Source organism: Arvicola amphibius, chromosome 5 (genome assembly GCF_903992535.2).
Source record: "Arvicola amphibius chromosome 5, mArvAmp1.2, whole genome shotgun sequence".
NCBI classification, from domain to species: Eukaryota; Metazoa; Chordata; class Mammalia; order Rodentia; family Cricetidae; genus Arvicola; species Arvicola amphibius.
Window position 1 is genome coordinate 13,477,882 of NC_052051.1, and position 24,787 is coordinate 13,502,668.

General features: G+C 53.8%; 1 protein-coding gene across 1 annotated transcript in view; it reads left to right on the forward strand.

Moving 5' to 3' along the window:
• Cdh22 (cadherin 22) overlaps positions 1 to 24,787 on the forward strand; it is a 66,122-nt gene that overhangs the window by 32,417 nt on the left and 8,918 nt on the right. Inside the window, exons 4-9 of the mRNA XM_038331699.1 lie at positions 557 to 724; positions 3,586 to 3,779; positions 5,609 to 5,862; positions 11,479 to 11,615; positions 22,133 to 22,254; positions 22,343 to 22,460. Of these exons, the coding sequence (XP_038187627.1) occupies positions 557 to 724; positions 3,586 to 3,779; positions 5,609 to 5,862; positions 11,479 to 11,615; positions 22,133 to 22,254; positions 22,343 to 22,460 (993 nt within the window). The remainder of the gene's footprint in view (positions 1 to 556; positions 725 to 3,585; positions 3,780 to 5,608; positions 5,863 to 11,478; positions 11,616 to 22,132; positions 22,255 to 22,342; positions 22,461 to 24,787) is intronic.

Genomic DNA, 24,787 nt, shown 5'->3' on the forward strand with positions numbered 1-24,787 from the left:
ACTGGCTGTCCTGGAACTAACTCTTGTAGACCAGGCTGTCCTCGAACTCCCAGAGATCCACCTGCCTCTGCCTCCTGAGTGCTGGGATTAAAGGTGTGTGCCACCACCGCCCAGCATAATATTTTATTTATGTTTAATAAATAAAGCTTGCCTGAAGACCAGAAGGTAAAACTAAGCCACTAGAGGCCAGGCAGTGGTGACACACACCTTTAATCTCAATAGCCATACTAGTTTGCCATAGAAACCGGGTGGTAGTGGTGCACACCTTTAATCCCAGCCCTAGAGAGGAATGTAAGACTGGAGGAGACAGCTCTCAGACACAGTCTCATTCTGAGATTCCTGAAGGCAAGATTGCCATTTCAGACTGAAATATAGGTAAGAGCTGACTTGCTTTTCTGACCTTCAGGTTGAACCCCAATTTCTGTCTCTGGGTTTTCATTAATCATGCTACACCCGTGGCTCTTTCTTGACCTTCAATACACAGCCCAGTATGGCTGAGCCCTGCCTCAGCCTGACCAGAGTCTGTTACCTTGTCCCCATTTTCCCTCACCTTCAGGTGTGATCCGGACAGCTGTACCTGACCTCGACCGTGAGAGCCAGGAACGCTATGAGGTGGTTATCCAAGCCACAGACATGGCAGGCCAGCTGGGTGGCCTCTCGGGCTCCACTACAGTCACCATCGTGGTCACTGATGTCAATGACAACCCACCCCGATTCCCACAGAGTAAGTGGGGTTATGTGTATCTGTCTGTCTGTCTGCATGAGACCCTACTGGTCCAGCTTCCCTTAAACTTCCTGCCTGAACGCGAACCATCACCTGGGTGCTCCTATATCCCCGCTCACCCTGTGCTCCTCCAAGCCTGCCTCCCACACAGGGAGCCTGCCAGCCTGGTTTTGCAGACAGAACTGCTCTAATCTCCCCATCTGAGAAGCCCTGCCCACCCTCTGTCCATCCATTTGCTCTCTTGTTGTCCCTTCAAGTCCCCCTAGCTACTGCTAGATCCCCGGCCCAAGCTTGTAAAGAGGCATTAAAGGCTCACAGGGGTCTAGACTGAAGGGAGGCAGCCACTGCACCCAGGCAGAGGGACACCCATACTTAAGCCCAAGGAAGCTGAGTCTGAGGACAAGGTCTCCCTTCTCCTGGATACTGGAGGCTAGCAGTCTGTGCCGATGAATTGGGAGGCTGGCCTCTCCTGGCACAAGCTGGGATGGGCGATTTCTCTGGATCAGGCCCCCACCTGTCTGTCAGCCTGGCTAGCAGGGCTGTCCCAGGCTCAGGCCCAGCCGCCACAGGGAAGCTGCAGCTGCAGCTGGCAGAGACTAAATGCCGCCGGGAGCCAGCTGATTCCTATCAGGCGAGTCATTACCCGAGGTCCACTGCTCTCATATTAGGCCCCGCCACAGGGGACTGACCCCCACAAGATAAGCGAATGCAATCCCTTAGCTGAGCTCCCAGCAGCCATTCAGCACAGAGTGTGCCCCAGCGCAGGCTACAGACATCAGGCCAGAGGCAGGCAGGGCCCAGCCCTGCTGTTCCCAAAGGGAAAGCTTCAGGACAGACAATAAACAGTACCGGGCTGGGGCAGCAGGCTCTACGTGAGGGGCAGAGCAGAGGGGAGGCCCTGCCAGATGCATTCCTCCCTCCCTCCCCACTCCCTCTTTTCCTCCTTCCCTCCTCTTCTTCCTTCTATCTCCCTTCCTCCCTCCTTTCCTCCTTCCTTTCTCTCCTGCCATCATTTCTTCTTTCTGACTATAGAAGACAGAAGGGCAAGCAACAGAAAAGCCCAAAGTCCACACAGCCTTACCAGCAGGACCCAGAATCCCCCAGGTGACTTTCCCAGCCACAGCCTCTTCCTTCCCCAACGGTGCCAGCCACCAGCCACTCTGCCTGCTGCCATCATTCCATGCTTTCCTGGGGGTTTGCCCCCCCCCACACATATCACCAAGACCCTATAGTCTAATCTGCCCCTTTGTGAACCTCCAATAAGTGAAACCATAGGATACAAACTGCTGTGTGCCTTTGCTTTCAAAATTACGTTCCTAAACGCAGGCTGTTTATTCTAGCTGTGTTCCTTTTCCTTCCTGAGTATCTAGCACCACGCATGTCTCCGACCGGATATTTGGCTCGTTTCTAGATGGGGCTGTTGTGAACTCTGAACCTAGTTGCCCATGTCCCCTGGTGCCTGTCTGCAAACACTTCTCTGGTATTGCTGAGAAGGGTTCCCTCACAAAGAGATATGTGTGTCCCTTGTACCACCTCCCCACCAACACCGAGTGTAGTCAGACCCTTTAATCTGGGAGAATCTGGCGGCTGTCCGTTTGCAACTGCAGCTGGCTTTTATTTCGCTGCTCGCCGCTCCTTAACACGGCCCACCCACCACGAGACGGCTTGCTGTGACTGAAGAAAGAGCACCACGACCCTTGTCTCCTACCGCTCACATTCGGCCCAGAGGGAGAGTTTGAGAGATGGGCAGTAGCACCTGCTAGAATGTTTTGGGAACCCTGGTGGAGGGAGACAGTTGGAGATGTAGGGAGAATTCCCCAAAGGGTAAAGTAGGGAGGGAAGCTACAGGTAAGCCCTGAGTTGTGCTGGTGTCCCTGGGCCGTCCAGGAGGGAAGCACCAAAGCAGGGGTGTGATGGCCTGGCAGCACTGGGGCAGGCTGAGGGGCTTTCCTGTCTACCCCAAGGGCAATGGGGAGCTATGGAAATATTAGAGCAAGGATCCTTTCAAGGTTGCTGTGTGAGCATGAGAAAGAGGCAGCCACACCTCACAAAGGTTCCCAGGCATTTGAGGCACCAGGAGGCAAACTTCTGAACATCATCTGGACTGACCCCTCATTCAGAAAGCCACTTTTACCTTGACCTGGACTCTGATCAGATAGGAGGATGCTCCCGGTATATTATCTTCTCCCCTTCAGCCACCGGGCCTTCTCCCCTTCAGTCACTGGGCCGTCTCTGCTGGAGCGCGCCTGCTTCAGACTGTTCGCACCTGCCATCTCCTCTCGCTAGAATGTGTTTCCCTGCTATCTGCTGCTTTTGGCTCATCTCCTCACCCCTTTATCAGTGAGGCTCTGTCCTCTTCTACTGCAGTGCTTCTCAGAGGTGACAAATGCCATCAGCATGACATGTCACGACCCAGTCATTTCCATGCAGTCCAGTGCACAGCTCCTCACACCTCACAGGTAGCAGCGTCTGTGTCGTCATAGTAACACTGCTGTTAGAAATACGTCCTTCCCATTTCACGGATGAGGCAACTGAAGCTCAGGGGTACAGGTCAGATCTGGCTCCAGAGCCTCAACCTTCGTCATAAACCTCTTCTGTCCCTCTTGCTGGGCAGGTGGAAAAACAGGCCTCAAGGGATGACAGGGATATCCCGATACTGTCAACCAAGAAGCCTAAGGGTGGAATGAGAGATTTCTAACTGCATGGTCTCTGCCTTTCTTCAGAAGACAGATCCATTGCAGTTGGCCAGGGCAGCCCCTTTGCAAATACGAATCCCCCCTCCCGGGCATACCCAGGTCCCTCCTCCTCTCCCCGGCGCTTGGGCAGAAAGCAGAGTCAACCTCCTAGCATGTCCCCCACAGAGATGTACCAGTTCAGCATACAGGAGTCGGCACCCATTGGCACGGCTGTGGGCCGCGTGAAGGCCGAGGACTCAGATGTGGGTGAGAACACAGACATGACTTATCACCTGAGAGAAGAGAGTGGCAGTGGAGGAGATGCGTTCAAGGTCACCACGGACAGCGACACACAGGAGGCCATCATTGTAGTGCAGAAGGTACGGCTGCCTTGGGTGGGCTGGAAAGTCGGGTCTGGGCCAACTCTGGCAGTGAGGGGATCTCACTTCCCGCCCCTCGGGGTTGAGAAGCCTCGCTGTCTCTCTCATTACCATCTCGCGGGAGACAAAATGAGGTTGAGAGGGGGTAAGTGATCGACCCAAGGTTGCACAGCTGTTTGTGAATTCAGATTTGAGTCCACAGCCAGCATCACGATGGTCTACTTCAGCACATTCCTGGCCCTTCCTTTAACCGTTTCCTTTAACCTCTTTGTTTTCCTCTGAAAGAAAGCTCATGATTTTGATTAGTGACCAAGGTGGAGGACAAGAAAGAGGCTTGCCAAGACCACATCTGGAAGAGACAGAGTTGGGATTTGAACCCAAACCTTTTCCCCACCACATCCAACAGCCGTGCTCACACCCCTGGCTGACTCAGAAACCTCGGCCTAACAGACACAGTGTTCCTGAGAATATGGGGAAGGCAGTCCCAGAACAAAGCAAGAATCTGCCTTCTAGGATTGGCGGTCGCTGTGATGACTCAGGGCACCAAGCCATGAGGACTGTGCACTCGAACACGCCACCCACCGAAAGGCTGAGTCCCTTGCTCGAGTCCCCTGCCTAAGTCCACACACGGTTGCAGGCCTCTGTGCACCCCAAGGGGTTCAGTACCTTGCCAAGGTCACTCAACTGGGACAGCCCTGTAGAGACACAATCTCAGGGCTCTAACTGCAGAATCCAATTAGTTTCCAGTCTTTTAATCCCCATGCGCCCCAACTATAAGACGGGCCTCTGTCATAGAAGGGAACTGGAGGCCCAGAGCAGCCTAGCTGCCCATGCTCTCCACAGTTTCCTAGCAGCAACAGAATTCACCCCAGGAGGCTAGTCTTCTCTCTTCCTTAGGGATGCTTCATCCTTTGCTCTGCAGTTTGGTGGCTCCAGTGGCGCCTGAGGTGTCTGTGGAGTCAGCAATGGCTCCAGAGCCTGGCAGAGCCCCGCCTGATGAATGGCCTGACTGTAAAAGCCATCATTCATTTGTAGGCCAGCGCCCAGCTCCCTGCATCTCGATTGCTCAGGCAACAAGATGGGGAAAGAAGAAAATCTGTGCTGTTAGGGAAGGGGCCCCATATACCAGGTAGACTTAGGCTTAGGAGCCCCAGAAAGCCCCACCACCACCACCACCACCACGTGACTGTAATAACTAAAGATTTACCATTGATGTCATCTGTGTAGGAAGGCTAGAGCCAAGCTCAGCCAAGGTGCTCTTCTCTTCGGGAGCTTCATTTATTTGCCTAAAGCTGAAAAGGTCCGTCTGATTGTCCACAGTCAAGCTCACAGCTGGCCATGGACAGCCAGGGCTGGAACCCAGGGCTGAAGTCTGCAGATCTTTGTCCCCATTTTTCTCTCCTGGCTCTGGGAGCCACAATGACGTGGCTATGAGTCCTGGCTGTGCCAGGGGCCACCTATTCAGGGTGTCCTTGTCCCTTCTGGCCCTGATGTCCTCATGTATAAAAGGAGATCACTGCTATATTGATTGGTCCTACAGGTGGCTATTAAATGGAGTGACTGACGAAAGCATGCTAAGTGGAGATGCAAGAAACCTCTGGATGGGGCCTTTTAAAGGGGTGGCTACATGCTTCCATGCCAAAAACAAACAAAAAAACAGTCCCTTAGAAGCATCCTTTACATTGGAAAGGGCTCATTTGGGCCTCTGACAATCAACTCTATGATGGGCTGAGCCACCTGTGACCTTGGCTGCCAGCCTGTTGTGTCCCCCTTCTGGCACTGTCATCACCCCAGGCCCATCACTGACCTGCCTTCTCTGCTTCCCCCAGCGCCTGGACTTCGAGTCACAGCAGGTACACACGGTGGTGCTGGAAGCCCTCAACAAGTTTGTGGACCCCCGCTTCGCCGACCTGGGCACATTCCGAGACCAAGCAATCGTGCGCGTGGCCGTGACCGATGTGGATGAGCCCCCCGAGTTCCGGCCACCCTCCGGCCTCCTGGAGGTGCAGGAGGACGCGCAGGTGGGCTCCCTGGTCGGCGTGGTGACGGCGCGGGACCCCGACGCCGCCAACCGGCCCGTCCGGTGAGACCCCCGCCCGGGGCCAAGCCTGCTGCCTGCTGTTCTGCCATGCACCACCCCAACAGACTGAAGGCAGAGGGGAGGGGATACTGAGATCCAGAGAGCTCAGGAAGAAAAGGAGGCGCAGTTCCAGGCAAGACAGGGACAAAGGTGCAGAGCCAGTACCCAGAGTGCCAGAGGCGCCCTGATGGTCTGCTGGAGAGGTCCCACGTCTTCCCCTCACCAGCCCACCTCAGGACAACCCCTCACCGTGTTCAGAAGAAACAAAACCTCGCAAATCGGGCCCAATTTTCTTAAGTCACCCCCTCTACAGGGCTTCCCTGTCTTTTAGGACACATGTGTTTTCTCCTCTCTTCTTCTTCTTCTTCTTCTTCTTCTTCTTCTTCTTCTTCTTCTTCTTCTTCTTCTTCTTCTTCTTCTTCTTCTTCTTCTTCTTCTTCTTCTTCTTCTTCTTCTTCTTCTCCTTCTCCTCCTCCTCCTCCTCCTCCTCCTCCTCCCCCCCCTCCCTCTTCCCCCACCCATCCATCTACATTTTCTACCTTAAAATGTAGTCAGACTTCTCCCCTGAACTCCTTAGCTCCGGTCACAGTCTGGCCCAAGCCAGCATGTCCCCTGGCTAGCCCTCACACCGTCTGTCCTCGCAGAAGGCAGCCAGGTCTTACTCCAGTGTGGAGCTAAGCCTGGCCTCCTTTGCTCCTTACCCTCCTCTTGAATTCGGTTAAATTCCGCTTTGATCCTCAACATGACCCTGAATGTCCCAGAAACCTCCCTGCCTTCCCCTGTATGCTCCCTCCTGCAAGCTCCAGCTCCTCTCAGCCTCTGTCAGAGCCCATGCCTTCCTTGGTCCAAAATTGCCCACCCTGTGCCACACAGCCCCTGCACCTCCCATCCCTCCCTCTGTGTTCCTCCTCTACAGAGCTCCCAGCTTCTTCTGATTTCCTAGTGTCCGTGTTTAACCCCACTGAACTAGTACCCAGAGGGGCATCAAGGCTTACAGACCTGGCACCCCTGCAACACTGCCTGAACAGCTAGAGAATCAATGAAACCTGAGACAAGACAGAGAAAAGAGACAGAAAGGCCAGCAGTGAAAGAGAGGGACCAGGTGAAGAGCCTGGAAAGAGAGAAGGTCAGGGACCTGGCAGGCAGCACAGATAAGAGGAACTCTAGAGAGAGGACCGGAAGCCCAGCCAGACGCAGCCCTGGGTGAGGCAGAAGTGGGCAGAGATGCGAGGGACTGGGGGCAGCTCTGGCAGGATTTGTAAACTGCAGGCTTTAGAGAGGCCTTGGTTAGAAAACCCAGAGAGAAGAGAAGGACCTGTGGTTCTGGCACAAACAGACCCAGAGAAGGGGCTAGGAGGGGAAGATCAGCCAGCCAGTGTCATAGGGACGAGGAAGAGGTTCCGGGGCACCCTGCTTCTTCCCCAACCTCCCTACTACACAGTTAAGGAGCCAAGCTGAGCTCTGCTGGGTACTGAGGAGAAGGAAGTTTAAGGTTTGTATTGTACAGGTTCCAGGGGATGATGCTCTGCCATCGTCTGTCTTGACAAGCCTCTTAGTATCACACAGGGCCCAGCCCGTACAACCTTACATGCCAGCCCCAGCCAACTAAATGCAAAGATCCCATCTCACTTAGCTGCCATCGTCTGTCAGACAGAGAGACAGCCTCGGGGTTCTTGGAAGAATTCTTGGACCTGAGCTGGGCCCCGTTCCAGGTCGAGGAAGGTCTGTGCAGATGTCAGGATGCTGGGGCTATAGTTTGCACTAGGGGGTAAGGCACTAGGCACAGGTAGGCTAGGAGCTCACCCTCCAGGCAAAAGCCTAGGATGTGGCCACAGCCCTTTGTCTCCCTGCCACCAGGCACAGCCCTTAAATACTGTTTGGTTTCTGGCTGGCCTGAGCCTTCTTCAGAGAGGACAGTGTCACCTGTTTCTCAGAAAACTGGAGAGCTGAGCAGGTTGGCTTCTGTGAGCATCACAGGAGAAGGGGCAGGATGAGGATGAGGGGGCGGTCAGTGGGGTCAGCGTTCCTGTCTGCAGCTCCCTCCTCTGCGCTTTGCTCTCTGCCCTTCGTTTCCACTCCCTCTCTAGTCCTCTTTCATCCCCGCTGAAGGGACAGACTTTGAAACCAGCGTCTCACCCTCCTTCATCTCCCTGTGCCGGGCCCCCTTCCCTGGTGCTCCTCAGATGTGGAAGAGCCCTCAGGGAGCTCCAGACAGGTCCAATTTAGCACCGCAAACATTCACCCAGCTTCCCCTGCACGGCTGAGCCAGACCTGAGGACATGCAGCAACTCAACCAAGGGCAGTTCCAGGGCGGAGCTCTCTGACCGCGGGACACAGACCTGAGGACCATGGCCAGTGCTGGACGGTGTGCAGCAGAGAAGGGTCTCCAGGCCACCCAAGAGTCACTGTTGCATGCACTGAGATGGAATCCTGCCCACATCAGTAGTTATTAAGTGCTGATACGTGCTATGGAAAAGCTGCAGTAGGAGGGTCCAGGGTATTTGGGGGTCACAGGGGCCACTCTGCATTGAGTGGTCAGGCTCCTGAGGGAAGAAACCGAGGGCAGAATGGCATAGCCTGAGTGTGGACCTGCGGGAGGGCATTCCAGGGAGCAGGAGCAGCAGACACGGAGCCAGTGTGCCCCTAGAACAGAGAAATGATATCAGCTCCCGGGAGAGCACTTGGCACAGTGTGCTGAGTGTGGCCCAGAGGAGGGAAGTGACCTGCCTGGGGGTAGAGGGCCTGGTCACAGAGCCAGAGTGGAGCATAGAGTGCTCAAGCCTTTGCTGTCCCAACTTCAGCACACTGTCACACACATACCCGCTCACAGTCATGCCACAAATATACATTCCTGCCCACAGCTCAGACAGAACCCATGGCTGTGTACATTCATATAAGGTGTGCCAGCTTCCCCCTTCCCTTGACTGCCGGGCAGTTCTTGCCACACAGGAAGCCCTTTGCTCCTACTCACTCACTGGCTACTGAGGCTAGAAGCCAGGCAGCCAAAGCTGAGGCCTGTTGCCTACGTGTTAACTGGTTAATGGTTTCCCTATAGTGTCCCTACCCCCATGGCCTTGGGTATAGCTGCCTATTCTTAGGCTCCAGCCTCTGCCATCCCCCTCTAAGAGGAACAAAAGAAAAAAAGCTAGAAGAAGAAGAGGAGGATGAAAAGAATGGGAAGAAGAGAAGTGGGGAGGAGGAAAACAGGAGAGGGAGGATGAGAATCACTGGATCTTAGGGATGCCAACCTCATCAAAGGATTACTCCATTGGTGAGTTTATAGCTACATGGGTTATTGGAAAACACAAACACACACACACCCTTTTAAAACTCCACTCTGCCCATGGCACACCCCTCTACAGTTTGCCACATGCCTTCACCCTGCCCTCAACAGCAAATATGAAATCGCTTCCCCTCAGTCTTGTCGCCTTCAGCACCCACACCTCTACCCCTCCATCTGCAAAGTGGGCAGGACTCCCCGGGACCCTTTGCAGCTGAGCAGACATCCATAGTCTCGTTCCTTCCCATGCAAATACCTGGCAGGGTTAGACTGGGGCCAAGGGGTCCCCGAGGCCAAGGGCTCCAGGCACTGAGGCTTCCTTTGGTTAGTTCAACAAGCCCAAAAGAACTCTGGGTCTAGAGTCCCAACTAGAATAATTCTGCACCCCTAGTTGGGAGGGTCATGGCTGATCCACACAGCATCTTAATGTAAATAAAGATAGGCCCCTTGAGAAGATGCGCTCGAGGCTGGGACTCATAGCCTGGTTAGTAGAATAGTGTCCTGTGTGTGACACAGTCACACTCAGCTGAGTTTATCCTGGTAGCCTCAGTGACCTCATCTGCAAAGTGGGGACAGTGACAGAAGCACATGGCTGTCTGGCAAATACTGTTCTCTTATAACCCTGAACAGCCCAGAGAAGGCATTTGCTTGATGTTCAGGTCATGAAAGGCAGAGCAGGGGCGGCTGGGAAGTGCAGTCTCAGAACTGTCCAATACATGCCAGGGGAAGGGGGTCAGCTTGAGTCCGAATTTCAGGTAGCACCCCTGTCTAGCCAGGGGCAAGAGGCAGTACACTCAGCAACCCAGGACAGGAAGAGATGATGTCTGGGGGTTGGGGAGATGGCTCAGTAGGTAAGAACACTTGTTGAGAAAGCCTAAGGGCCTGAGTTCAAATCCTCAACAGCCATGTAAGAAGACATGTGTGGCCATGCGTACCAGCACGGTGAAGCATACCAGCACGGTGAAGCAGTGGGTTACAGGTGTAAAGGTTGTCAGAAGGGAGAAAGGTAGAAAGGGATGGAGAATACCTGAGAGCCCTCATGAGCACAGGCACATCCACGTGAACACACACACACACTTTAAAAAATCTACCCTGCCCGTGGCAAATCCCTCTAGCGTCTGCTGCATGCCTTCACCTACTCCCACAAGCCCTCAGGTCACCCAGTCCATAGCAGGGCATCAGGTGGCTCTGAATTAGACACATAAACAGCCTAAGGAGGTGGAAGACTGGCTCAAGGTCGCACAGAGTGAACAAATGACAGGAAATGCAGACATGGTACACTCAGACCCCTGCAGGTTGCCATTATCCCTGTGGGAGGGATGGAAAAACTGAGGTCTTGAGAAGGTTGATCCTGTATGCAGCCCAGGCCTCTCCAAAGGCCGCCTCTCAAGGTCTTGGGCCCTGCAGGTATTGCTTCCCCAAGCCTCAGTTTCCCTCCCTAGGATTGGGGAAAGAGCAGAGGTAAGGCTTTCCTCCCTGCCTGGCTGCTTTGTCCTGGCTGCACAATGCGCCTTTGCCTGCATGCCAGGCTTTTGTCTGTGCGTAGCCACGGCACCCCCGCCTGTGTTATCAGCGCAAAAAGTGGCGGCGGGCGCTGGCGGGGCCTCTCTGGGCCTCCGCCGCCTGAGACATGTGTTGGACACGGGCCTTTCAGGCCTGGAGCCGAAGCACAAAGGCCTGGGAAGAAGGCGGAACAAAGGGCTTTTTCACTCGGCAACTGAAAAGCTGCAGATTAGCAAGAGCGCTGTGCAGGCAGGAGGAGCAGGGCCAGTCACAGACCCTCCCAGGCCAGGATCAGCTGTCCTGGGTCTGGGGACCACTTGGCCTCCAGAAGCATTCTAACCTGCCTCTACCCCTTCTTCTGCTCAAAATTCTCAGAACCCCATGGTCCTAAATCACTCTCCTCACCTCTAGCTCAGCCATTTTACATCCTTTGATTTTCCTTGAAACAGTCAGCCCTCAGCTACCTCTGCCACCCATAAAGCCCCAATTAGTCCCCCTCTCACTGTGAAACCCAATTCTGAGGCCTCCTTTTTAGAAAAACAGGGAGAGAGCCATCTGTGACTCTCTCCCAGGGATGTTGTGGACATCCCCTGGGGATGTCATCTTCAGCCCTCTCCACAACTGTAGGGTACAAGTTCGTAGCCACTGACTGACAAGGGCTCAGAAACGGCTGTCCCTGCCCCTAAGATCCAGGAGTCCCCAGTTCCAGGGAGATGCTAAGCCTCTGTCTCTAGGGGGTAGTCCCTTTCTTGGAGTAGGGTGGAATTGGGAGATCATGGGCACAGACTCCCGACGCTGGGGCGCATTTGATCAGCCCAACCCTGTTCCCCACTCAGGTACGCCATTGACCGTGACTCGGATTTGGATCAAATCTTCGACATTGATGCAGACACTGGCGCCATCGTGACTGGCAAGGGGCTGGACCGTGAAACTGCCGGCTGGCACAACATTACTGTGCTGGCCATGGAAGCAGGTGAGTTGGGCCCCCGTGAGCAGAGGCGAGGTACAACCCTGAATAGGCAGCAGGTGGAGCAAAGACTGAACTGTCAGTCAAGTCATGTGGGGGAGGGGCCAAGGGTTGAGGCGGGGCAGAGAATAAAAGAAACTAGGCAAAGTTCCTACTTGGGTATAGGTGTGGGTGAAATCAGATCTCCACGAAGGAGATCTAAGTCCCACATGAAAGGACTAGTATAGAGGCCCGCTTTTCTTCCCTCGTTCACTGAACCTCTACTACAAGCTAAGCTTCAGTCTAGTGTCTTAGAAAGGAGGGATAGTATCTGCCTTCATAGGAGGCCAGCCACAAAATGAAAAAAGGGTGTACTTAGTATGTCAGGCCATGTGACATGGTACAAAGGAACAGTAAGAAAAGGGGACCAAAGAAAGGTGGCCGAGTTTCCCTGGGGCAAAGGATACTCCGGGAAGATCGGTTCATAAGACCTCAGGATGACCAGGGCATCATGTCCTCACCTAGGGGAGACAGCTCCAGCAGGAGGAAGAGACTGGTCAAAGGCTCCTGGGTGGGTGGTAGTTGACCAGTGTGTTAGAGGAGCTGCATGGGGCCAAAACAGTTGGAGCAGGGCAGAGTGGTTCACCCCTGGCGGGCTCTACTCATCCTGAGGTTGGAATGGGGAGGGTTTTGAACATTAGAGGGCTGTCTGGAACAGACAGGGGGTTGAGAGGAAGTGGGAAGCTTGGTCAGAAGTTGCGGTGTTGGGGAAGGGGGGATAGCCCAGCCTGGGCCAGGAAGAGTGGGAATGAGAATAAGCCGCAGCCCTAGGGTACTGATGGAGCAGGATCAAAGGCTTAAGGGTACAGATGTCAAACACACTACAGGAATTTGGCTCTTCTGGGGGAGAAGTTTCTGGAAATGGGGGCCTAGCTTGGAGTCACTGGGCGGCTGGCGGTTGAGCCGGGAGAAGAAAGGAGGGCCCTGAAATATGAGTCTGTGGAAGTAAGGCTGTGGAGTGGGGAGCAGAGGGAGGGGGCTCACAGGGCACCAGGAGTGGGCAGAGCCAGCCAGTGCCAGCCAGGCCTCTTCTGCTCCCACTTGCTCTCCCGTGTTGCCTGTCACCTCTGCAGGCCTCTTCAGCAAACTGCCAGAAAGCCATCTTGAGTGATTCAGGAGATGTCTGAGCCTCAGCCTTAGGGCAGCTCAAATGGACCCCAATCCCCGAGCCCTCCTGCTGGCCTTCCCCTCCTCCCTGTACCCATCTTCCCTTCCTCCTCCCACTTCGGAGGCCCCGCTGGCCTGTGGCAGGGCCGAGGAAGTCCCTAGGCTGAAGTTCCCTTAGTCTCTTTCAACTGCAGTTTAAAGGAAAACACAAAGCCGGCTCAGCCCTCAGTGCAGGCGTCTGGGAGCCTTTGAATCCACTCCTCCTCCGCTTGGAAGAGAGAACAAAGGTGGCTGGAGAGGAAGTAGCTGGACCTGGGGGGCGGGGGAAGAGTTCCTCCACCTTCTGAGCCTCCCTCGCCTGCTCCAAGGCAGCTGTCACTGAGGCTCTGCGCATGAGGAAGACAGGCCTGAACCTGACGGGTGCCTCCTCCCTTGGCCCTAGATTGTCACCTGTCTGACATCCTGCCACTAGCAAGTCCCTCCTTGGGTTGAGCCCAGTGCTCTCACCTCGGGGCTCCCTCTACATGCTCACCTGGCACCTGTGGCTGTGTGGCTTCTCTCTCTGCCTTCAGGAGACCCACTACATCCCACCAGCTGACCACGGGGATGGGGGGTGAGACCCTGAAAAGAGAAGTTGGCTACCAGTCTGGCTTGAGGCGCCCCTCGGAGCTTCAGTCCACAGTACCTGCCCACTCGTCATCTCTCTACTAACAAATGGCACACTTGAGATCTTAGTGCAGAGAAACCACTCAGTGTTAGTAAAGCCTTCTTTCAGGGCTTCCCTGACCATCTCGACTGTGCACTTAGCTTTCCGCCCGCCGGAAGCCAGTCCCTTCACAGTGATGAAGTCACTGGATCTCCATGTCTAAGACGTGTTGGCTCTACAGCTGGCCCCAGTGTGTGGATAAGGAAATGGACTCAGGTGAAATCCGTGGGGCAAATTCCCAGCCCGGCCTGGCCTACTCCAGAGCTCAGCTCTCCCTCTCCTGTGCCCTGTTACACTTCCTTGGTCTGGGGCTGGGGAGATAGCTCTGTGTACAAAGGACTTGCTGAGCTCTGGCTCCCAGTTTCCACATTGAGGCGAACATTATGGCATAATCCCAACACCAGGAGGTAGAGAGGCAAATTCCTGGGGTTACTGGCCAGCCAATCTAGATGGTAAACCTCGGCTCAACTGTAGATCCTGTTTCAAAATAAAAGGCTGGCAAGGTGGCTCAGTGGGTAAGACCCTTGCCTTGAAGCCTGACAACCTGAGTTCAGTCACTGGACCCACACGGTAGAAGGTGAGAACCAACTCCTGTAAATTGTGCTCTGACCACACTGGTGTGCCATGGCATGTGTTCACCAAACATACATACATACATACATACATACATACATACATGCAATAAAAAATAAGGTAAGAAACTAGAGAGATGGCTCTGTGGGAAGAGTGCTTGCCATGCAAACCCAAGGGCCAGAGTTCAAATCCCCAGTGCCAACATAAATGCCAGGCAGGTATGGCAATCCACCTCTAACCTGTTTCTCAGGAGGAAGAGACAAGGAATCTCCAAAGCAAGCTGGCCAGCTAGGCAGACTGGCCAACTCTGGGTTTAGGTGAGAGACCCTGCCTTAACATATAGAGAGACATAGAGAAGACATTGATGTCAACCTCCAGAAAGACACACACACACACACACACACACACACACAAATCTGTAGCGAATAACCCTTACCCACACCACCTTCAAACCATCTCTAATGAAGACAGAGTTACCATATCTATTTCACAAATGAGGGGACTAAGGCCCCAAACCACAGAGGGAGTCCATGCAAGCCCAGGGTGATCCAATCCTCCACACCGGAAGTCTCCCTGAGTCCTAGGAACAGAGCCACCCCACCGGCTCCACCCTCAGGTCCCGTGTTCTCCCGCTGAAGTGTTCTCATGAGCAAGGGGTCCCAGAGCCCCACCTGCTCCCAAGCAGAACAAACAAGAGGTGACAAGGATCAGAGGGGAAATATTTATACACGCTGCAGCGCTCTGTGAGCCCCTTGGAGGATGTCGCCCTCAGCCAGAGCAGTCGCCTGTCACGCTGGATTACCTCAAAGGCTGGGGCCCACTTAGTATGCTGGCTCCTCTCTCCCGAACCTCTGAGTCATCCATCCTGCCCATGCAGACGCGCCTTCCACTGACATTATCTTTAACGTTTTGTAATCATGAAATATTAATGACCAATATTGAATTTAAAGTACAATTTGTGTCTGGATCCTTCGGTGGAAAGGGCAGTTGTAAAGGAATAGTCTTGGGGGGATCTTGGAGAGCCAAGGATGGACTAGAGGGGGCTGGAGGTGAAGGTGCATGCAGCAGGCTCCACCAGGGTCATCAGCTCATACCCGGCCAGCAAAGAAGGTGGCTGGCTGACCATGACAGGGTGTTGCCCAAAGCAGTTGGAATCTTCCCACAAGGGTCCCCCTGGGCCAAGCCACATCTCCCAGCACCCCGAGTTTTCCTACATACAGATGAATTTGCATGCAGATCTAGAGACTGTTTCATGCCAGTCAACTGTACCCCCTTCAAGGGTAAGTTCCGGTCTGCACCCTGTGGTAAATCTGAGGGTGAAAAGCAATGGGCTTATGTATGCACTCTGGGGAATGGGGCAGCGAGGTGAGGAAAGGTTCCCTTTGTGCGATCCTTGTCACCTCTTGTTGGTTCCGTTCCTCTGCTCTCTCAGTTTTCCCTTTTTTAAACTTGCTATGACTTCCCGCCCTCTTGGAGGGCAGAGGGACAGAGAGTGCAGAATGGAGTGGCCTTTGTTTGTTTAAAGGCATTGGTCAGTGTCACATATAAAACAAAAATCCCCCCTGGGCTTGGCAATCACATTTTCCGGTTCTGGTAAGGTGCCTGACAGACACTGAGCAAAGTATAATTAGTAGCCAGGGGAATCTGAGGCAGGGGGATGTCAGAGATGGTGACCCAGGTCCACCAGTCTCCGTTTCACATAAGGAAATGGAAGCCAAGGAAGGAGCAACTGACTTCCTGACTCTGTCCTGTGCTCCTTGGAGCACTGTGGAGGGAGCAGAGACTGGGGAGGAGAGATCATAGTGGGGCTCCAAGCCTTCCCCCAGGGAGTCCTCCCCTGTGCCTGCCTAGCCAGGGACTGCTTATCTCCCACCCCATGGGATACCTTGCTGAACAAATGGTAGTGGCTTTCCTGAGTTCCCGGGGTGGGGGGAGGTAAGAGAGCAAGGAGAAGCTAGAGTGCAAACGAGGTGCTCTGGAGAGGTCTGAGGAGCAGGGAGGGGCTGGCTCACCACTGAGGGACAGAAGAAGGGACTCCAAGGTGGGTCTCTGGTAGGGGAAGGCTTTCTAAAAGCTGAGACTTTTATCTCCTTGTGAGGCAACACTGAGAGGATTAGAGACCCCTCCGAGAACAGAGATGCATATGGCTGAAGCAGGAAGCTGAGGAGAGAATATAGATGCAAGACCCTTTAGGAAGGGTCTTGAGTGTTCCCTGTGCAGCCAGATGTTGGGGCTTTAGGGAGCTAGTGCAGGTCTTTGAGCAGGAGTGTTATGGTCAGATGTAAGGTGTTCACGGTTTCCTTGGCCTGGAGAAAAGGGCACAGAAGGAAACAGAACAGCCGTGAGCTATTAAGATAACTCATGTTAACTTCATGCGTGGTGTCAAAACAGAGCCAGAGCCGTGGAAGCCAAGGTGGGCCACCTGCCTGCATGGTAGAGGTTGCTTTGAGAGGCAGTGACCTCCTGGCCTCTGCAGTGTGTAAATCATTTCTGAGTTTCTCTTGGGCTGAGTGGGATCTCCAGGATCCTGAGCACTTAGCAGATACCAACAGGGCCAGAGACCGTGATGTGCACAGAGTCTCAGTAGGATAGCCCACTCTGCCCCAAGGGAAGGAAAACTTCTCCCAGTGCCCAGATCCCAGATACTGTTTCCACAGCTCCTGCTTCGCCTGAAGTCCCTCCACTGTAGAGGAGTCTGAGCCCACACTCTGCACACTGGAGCCAGGCACGTGACCAACATTCTTGAGAGAGACAGAGAAGGGTGCCTGAAACTTCTGTCCCCCCAAAAGGGACATGGGGACAGGGCAAGACATGCTAAGAGGCCACTCCAGGCTGTCGCCACACCCTTCGCTAGACCATCTTCTCCCCCATCCTCACCTCTTCTCCCCCGTCCCCACCCCGCCTCCCACGCCTGCCTGGGCTGTGGGTAATTGGGAAGATCAATCTTTCTGCCCAGCTGACTGGCTCTCAACAGCACTTAGGGTAGGGACAGCAATCTAATTCCCTGGGGAGGAGGGTAGGGCGGGGCTGGGGGTTGTCAGGGAGAGGGTCCCTCCACTCGGCACCCCTCCCCTGTCCACCACACTAAGTGGGTGCAAAGATGACCTCTTCTCTGGCTCCCTCCCTACTTCCCACTCTCAATGTCTCCCAGCATTTTTTCTCTCTGGGCTCCCCTTTCTCTGTGGTGAAAGTCACAGCATCCGACCCACTAATATTGCTGATGTGATGTTGGTTTCCCTGGTCCTTTCATGGATCCTCAAAGGGGTGCAGCCACATCATGCCCCAGTCCCTTCTCAGAGTCTCTTCTGAACACAGGTCACAGGCATGGATACCACAGACAGGAAGAGCCCCTCACCACACACAGTTTTACTGAGCACCTCTTATGGCATGCAGTGTTAAACAAAACTTCTGCTTACAGAGGAGGTGAATGAGGGCGACAGAGATAGGATGTGGACTCTGTAAAGCACTTGCTTTGAGAGCTCAGAGACCTGAGTCCAATCCCCAGAACCCACATAAAAGTGCTGGGCACGGTGGGAAAGAGACAGGAGAACCCCTGGGATTCACTGTAACCAGCATAGCCTAGTCAGCAAGTCCCCACGAGAGACCCTTCTCGAAGGAGGGAGATGACATTATTGAGAATGGCACCGGAGGCTCCAAATAACCATTCATACGTGCACCTGCACTCAGACAGACAGACAGACAGACACACACACACACACACACACACACTTTTTAAAAGTTGCAAGGTACCAGTAAAAGCTGTGATAGCGTGTATCACAGGAAGTCATGGGCATGAGGTGGTGGAGGAACCATCAAACAAGCCATCAGGAAGGAGCTGATGGGCAGACCCAGGGCAGAGGGAAGAAGTGAAGCAGAAAGAGAGCCAAGGCCAGGGACATGCGGGCCATCTAACCCAGGCCACGAGACCTTGTCGGAGAGAGTACAGGGCTTGGGCTGAGGGCAGTCAGAGAGAGCTGCCTGGAGGAGGCAGGACCTTTGGGGCCTTGAAGGGTTCTGGCAGCTGAAGTGTTAAAAATCTCTGTTAGTTGGAAACTCTCCCTTTGAAAGCAGACTTCATCCGACCCACCCAGCTCTGTCAGCGTCCCTGTGAGACTTCAGGGACAAGGCTTCACCTCTCTGAGCCCATTTCCTCATCCACAAAACAGCATTGATTCAAGTGCCTTCCTGCTTCACAGCTGACAGGATGATGCAGGAGGCACAGACCCTGAAGGGGTTTGCCTTTCTCAGGCAAATCTGAAAGGGTCTTCTGCCTTTCTCAGGGGGAAGGTGACACCTTCCTTCTGGTCACTAGACCACGCCCTATGTCCTCTTCCTTTCCCACTGGCCCCATCCATCTCTGTTTTCTGCTCAATTGAGTCTAAATGCCCCATGAATGACTCTCCCTTGTTAGTGATCTGAACCCTCCCACACACTCTGACCCCAGGGCCTTTGTATATGCCGATCACTCTCCCCAGAGCGATCTCCCTCCCCCATCCCCTTCCCCTGGTTACTTCCCAGTTGGATATGAGTAGAAATGTCACTTGCTCCATAGGAAACAGTGCCCACACCCAGCAGGGCAGGACTCCTTGCTGCATGCGCTCGGTCCCTGAGCTTTTCAATTCTTGTCACAGTCTAGAGTGGTGTCTGTCTCTACTTCTACACCAAAAGGCCGTGTTGTTCTTGTTCATTCTTGTGTCCTTGGTACAAAGGAGACTCCCATTCCACAGTCGTCAGCGAAAACCACAAGCCTCTGTTAGGAAGAAATGTCCAACCTCACCCCAGCTGCTGTGCTTGGGGAACCCCAGGGCACCGGGAGGCTGAGAGACCAGTCCAGCGACTCTCCCAGAGCCCTCCTTCCCAGCCTCTTCCGACCCCTGGGGCTCCACCTGCCACCTCCCCAGATGCACAGCAAGCCAACTGACTAAGGAAGTGCCAGGCCAGAGCACGTTTAATTTTAATTTAGGAATCCGTTAAGGCTGCAGGCCCGCTCAGCTCTGGGCTGTCAATCAGCCTTCCTCAAGGCTGCATCAATTAGTTTAAAAATATTGAATGTAATTTTGCCTGACACAACATATTGCAGCTACTGCAAAATATAATTTATTTTAGAAGAAGAAATAATTAAACTAATTTGCATGTCAGTCAGCTGAACTGAGATGGCAATGGGGAGGAGGGCCACGGGAGACCTGGCCCCTGGAGGGGGCACCTGCCACTGGGCACTGGGTGAGGTCTGCTCTGCCTGAGTCTGAGCAGCTGCCGCTGGATCGACAAAGAGCCGGGCAGCAGGAGGACCAGACGTTGTGTCTGGACCACACACTTAGAGTTAGGAAGCTGGGGCCAACGCCAGGGATGTTCCCAACTCCCGCCCCCCACTCCGCCCCATCACCTCAGTTTCCCCATCTACAAAACAGGTTTGATCTCACCTTTTCCTGGGTTGTATGGAGACCCACGTGAGGTCACAAACAGGAGAGGTGAAGGCTAAACACTGCTGAGTGTTTTGCTTCACAACAGACCCCTGGAAGGTGCTACAGGGCTACACGCAGGCCTTCCAGTTATTACTGATTGAGTGACATGAACTGACCAGGCAGGACTGGACGATATCAGAGGCCTGCCACTCACCCCAAGGCAGAGTTTAGAGCTAGGTATACAATTAACTTCCTTGGGCAATGCCAGCCTTCAGCACTGGTATTTTTTAAGGCTTCCCCGGGTGACTTTCCAGGGGTGAGAAACATTGCCTAATGTTGAGGGCCTGGGGTGGGAGGGAGGGGAGTCAGGAGCAATGATGATTCTGAGATCCTTCCTTAAACAAAAGGACTCGGGGCTTTCTTGGGAAAGTGACCTGTGTGTGATGTTGAAGGAGGAGGCTGGGAAGGCCCAGGTGTAGCACACACCATGGTGTGACAACAGGGCACTCCCAGTTGCAGAACCTGGGTAGAAGGTGACTGCCCTTCCTGAGGGGGCTGCTATGCTCCCAGGTCTTTCCCTCCTCTCCTCTAGCCCCACACCCCTACTACAGAGGCAGGCTGCCAGAGAGGACACTCAGGCCCTCACTAGACCCACCATCAGCTGGGAGACAGACACCCGCCTGCCTCCCCCTCCCCCACCCGCCCTCCCAGAAGCTCCCCATCTGCCTGTGGAGGTTCTCTGGCAACATGCTCTTAAAAATAACGGCTCACTTGGCATCCCCAGTCACGACTTCCCTCCCTCGGTCCTGGAAGAGTCCCTCTAGTTGGTGAGGTGGCAGATCCTGATAAACTGAGGAGATAACACGGCCCCAACTGAGGAGAACTCCCAAAAGGGGTCGGCAATGCTAAGGAAAGAGTTTCCCTCCTTCCCCTGCTTCCCCAGAGGTTGCCCACCTGCCTTCCCATCTCCAGTTCTGTCCTCTCCAGCAGCTGCAGTCAGCATCCAGCAGCCTCTGAGTTCAGAGCAGATGGGTCCACTCCCTCCAAAACTCATGGGGTGCCTGGATTCCTGGGAACTCCCAGACTGCCCCCAAAATAGCTCTCTGCCAACTCAGCTGGAGACTCTCACCATCCAAGCATCTGCTTGGAAGTGGGGTGACATTTGCTCTCTTGGGGGTGGCACCTGCAGTGAGTAACAGGTAGACAAGGTCAGTAGTGAGCGAACTCATACTCGCTGAGTATGGGGTAACAACAAGACCTCAGGTGGGGGAAGCTAGAAGGACCAGTGTTAAGGGAAGAGCTCAGAGAGGCCAGGCTGAGGCAGCCAGTTCTCGGTTATTACTTCAAACCTGTGTGCTGGTCTTCTGTGCTGTGTGCCCAGTTGCAAGCACTCTGTAGCTGTTAACTTGTAGCTGATCTGTGCTGCTAGAGAGAAAACAAACACAGAGAAGTCAGCTCACTTGGCTGAGATCGCAAAGCTCCTAAGTGGCAGAGGCAGACTTAGTCTTAACCACCACACCCTGTCCACCTTTTAGGTATAGAAACTGATGTCAGGGTCTTGTCCCCACTCAAGGTCTGGGTCAAGGTTTCAACCACCCTGGGAAACTCAGGCCTCTTCTCCATCTCTTCAGATTCCATTCATCTGCCCAACTGTGAGGGACAAGCTATTCTATTTGTTTGCTGGACAAATGCACCTCCTTGGACTCATGGGGTCTTTGCAGGGCCAGGTGTACTGAGAGCAACAATTTAGGGGTTCGGTCACCAGCTGACCCACTGTCTAGACATGGCCACGTATTTCAGTTTCTCCTTTGCAGTGTGGGGACACGAATTTTCGTAAAACCACAGGATCCACAAGGGCAGCTGAACGATGGGCATGTGTGCTCTGGCGCATTCAGTGCTCTCTGGGTGACGGGCATTGGAGGCAGAGGCTTCATCTGAGAGTACCTGGTGGAGGTGTCAGTGGTACGAACTGGCTGGACATTGTTGTAGCTACACCAGAGATGGTGCTAGTGCAGTTGGTTAAAATATTGGGGGTAGTGATAGAGGGACAGTGGCCGTGAGGGTGATGGTCTTAGTACCTGGGAGGATGGGGGAATAACAAGGATGGAGTTAATGGATGTGGTGATGGTGATCTCCTGGGATGATGGAGACAGTGGTGAGGTGTTCATTACCTGCTGGAGTCAGGGAAGACAGTGTTGCTGGTAGTCATAGTGATGGCTTAGTAGCATTAATGATATGATAATGGTGGTGGCAGCAAAAGTAGTAACAATGCAGATTTTGGTGGTGCTCCTGATGGTGATGGTGATGATGGTGATGGTGATGATGATGACGGTATTGGTGATGGTGATGGTATTGGCTGTGGAGATGGGCATGGTGGAGAGGATGGTGCAGAGGATGGTGGTGGAGCTGGATGGGAATGGTGGAGCTGGACATAGTGTTGAGTGCTAGAGATGGGTCGAGGAGAGGATGGGGATGAGGATGGATGGGAATGGTAGAGGGTAGTGGGAATGTTGAGGAGATTGGGGTAGGGATCGTGGTGTGATTACTCAGTCCCAGATGTCCTCAGCCCTGGTCCTTGTCCCCATTTGGATAACACACAGTGTCTGCCAGGCTGGCTCCGCTGCCTGACCTCTCAGGAGTAAGCAGTTGTCTAATCTCACCCCTGAAGCTGCTTGCCCTCCTCGCTCTTCTCACAGAGAATCACGCTCAGCTGTCGAGAGCATCTCTCCGGATCCGAATCCTGGATGTGAACGACAATCCCCCGGAGCTGGCTACACCCTACGAGGCAGCTGTGTGTGAGGATGCCAAGCCAGGCCAGGTACCCAGAGGGACTGGGGACCAGGGAGCTGTCATGCCAGAGCCCCCACCCCACCTCATTCTGTATCCTGCCCCTCCCTACACTACAGCTTATCCAGACGATCAGCGTGGTGGACAGAGATGAGCCCCAGGGTGGTCACCGCTTCTATTTCCGCCTGGTACCAGAAGCACCCAGCAACCCTCATTTCTCTCTGTTGGACATCCAAGGTGAGCTACCTGTGAGCCACCACCCCCAGGGTGGCAGAGAGGACTAGCATATTGCCTTCCTCCTCTGTAGAAACTAAGACTCCATGAGAGCCGGATCTGGGTCTAAGATCACAGAGTATGAGGCTGGTTATGGCTGACACCCAGCCACTGGCCAACCCTAAGGGTTGGCAGGGTGAAGAGATGCATCCTAAGGGCAGAGAATGTCAGTTGAGCCCCAGGGGAGCCATAGGGTAGACAATGGAGGACAGTCCCTGAGCCAAGTGACAGAAAGGCAATGCCATACACACACCAGCACATGTGGTTCAACGTGCCGCCCAGCTCAAGTTCCTTGTGGCACCCTCAGAGACACAGTGGAGGGCAGTTTTTCCACCACTTAGTTGTCTCAGAAGGAAAAGGCCCTTCCCAGAGTTCTGCAGGGTCCTTCAGGATGCATGCCTACTGAACCTTTCCGGTTCCATTCACATCTACACTTGGGGGTTTCATACCCACACCCATAAGGTACAAACACACACACACACACACACACACTCACACACACTCACACTCTCTCACACCCACTCACTCACACCCACACCCACTCACACTCTCTCTCTCTCTCTCGCTCACACACACACACACACACACACACACACAGAGAGAGAGAGAGAGAGAGAGAGACTTGTCTCTATATAGTATAGATGTTCTGTGACTCAGTTTCCCCCCTGCAGAAGCAATTGCCCACCTGCCTGAGCTGAGTCTTTCATGATACTGTGCTCCATCCTCCAAAGTCCTCATGACGATGCCATTGAAATCTCTAAAAACAAAGCCAAAGCTGAGCGAGGCAGATGTCAATGGACCCCAGCAGGCAGCGCACACTCAGCTAAGGGCTCTCCATGACTTCCTGTCTACGTCTCCGTTTCATTCTCTGAAAATGGGGCTAATACACAGCACCTCATGTGGTCGGGTACCCCTGGAGGAGGAGGGCTCCTGGGGTAGACTGCAGACCCCAAACTCTCACTGTCTACTTTCAGACTATTATGCACCATTGAGACATAGTCCCTATGTGGCAAGCTCTGCTCTGGGCCCTGGAAATGCAATGACAGATGGGAGAGAATCTCCACCCTCGTGGAGTTCATATTCTATTGAAGCAAGATAGAAATTAAACAAATCAATAATATGTCAGGCATGATGAGCGGCCAGGGAGGAGGGACAGCACAGCCTTGTTCCTCAAGAGTCTGGGCCTCGTTCTGTTCGTTGTGGGACTTTGGGTGCCCAGAGCAATGCTGCTACCTTGTAGGTGTTCAGTAAATTGTGTGGCAAGAAGTTGAAAACGAAAGGTAGTCTGGGAGGTCCTCTCTAGTGAGTAGTTGATGAAACGGGTGGGTGATGGCTCCGTGGGTCAGGTGTCCCCTGTGCAAGGATGAGGACCTGAGTTCAAATCCCCAGCACCCATGTCAGCTGGGCACAGTAGTATGTTTTTATCACCCTGTCACTGGGAGGCAAGGACAGGAGGATCCTGGGAACGTGCTGCCAGCTAGCCTAGTCTAATCGGCGAGTTCCTGGCTCAGAAATCAAGGTGGAAAACAATAGAGACAGGGGACATCGGCATCTGCCTCTTACACAGAGGCAGGTACACTGCATATCCATGCTCACACAAGCACACACCACACACTCGCATATACTTACACAAATACATAGAAACTAAAGGCAGCCAGGGAGTGAGCCACGCAGATAACCAGAGTGAAAACCGTCTGGTGGCAGAAACAGCGAGTTTCAAACAAATAGAAAACAGAAGTAGAAAGGGACAAGTCAAGAGGCATGGGATAGGGGTGAGGGTGGGGTTAGACCATGTTGGTTTCTTCTGGTCCTGGAATAGGCCTGGGGTCACTCCCAAGAGTTTTAGACCCTACCCCCTACAGGGAGACACCTTAAGGCCTCTGAAGTCAAACCCATCTGTGTTCCCAGGAGCCATGTTAAGAATCTTTACCATGCAGAGCCTCTACTCTAACAACTGAGCCCAGAGGACAACAACAGGCAGCTAAGAGCTGGACCCTGGAGCCCCTGCTGTGTCTGGCATCAGCCCCTCCACGGAGGGCAGAGGCACGGCCATGAGAAGGGCTAAGGCTGTAGGAGAAACTGAAGCTCAGAGTCACAGCTATTTAAATCTTTTTGGAAGTAATTCAATAGCCAGTACAGCTCAGCCCACACATCCCTCCCATCCTACCCTGAGCTGGTGCCCACAGACACGGTCAATCCTGTACCTGCCTCTCCAAGTTCAAGGGTCTTCGCAACTCTGGGGCCTGAGGCTCCACCCCTGCTGTTTCTCCCAGCTTAGGTACCTCCAGAGC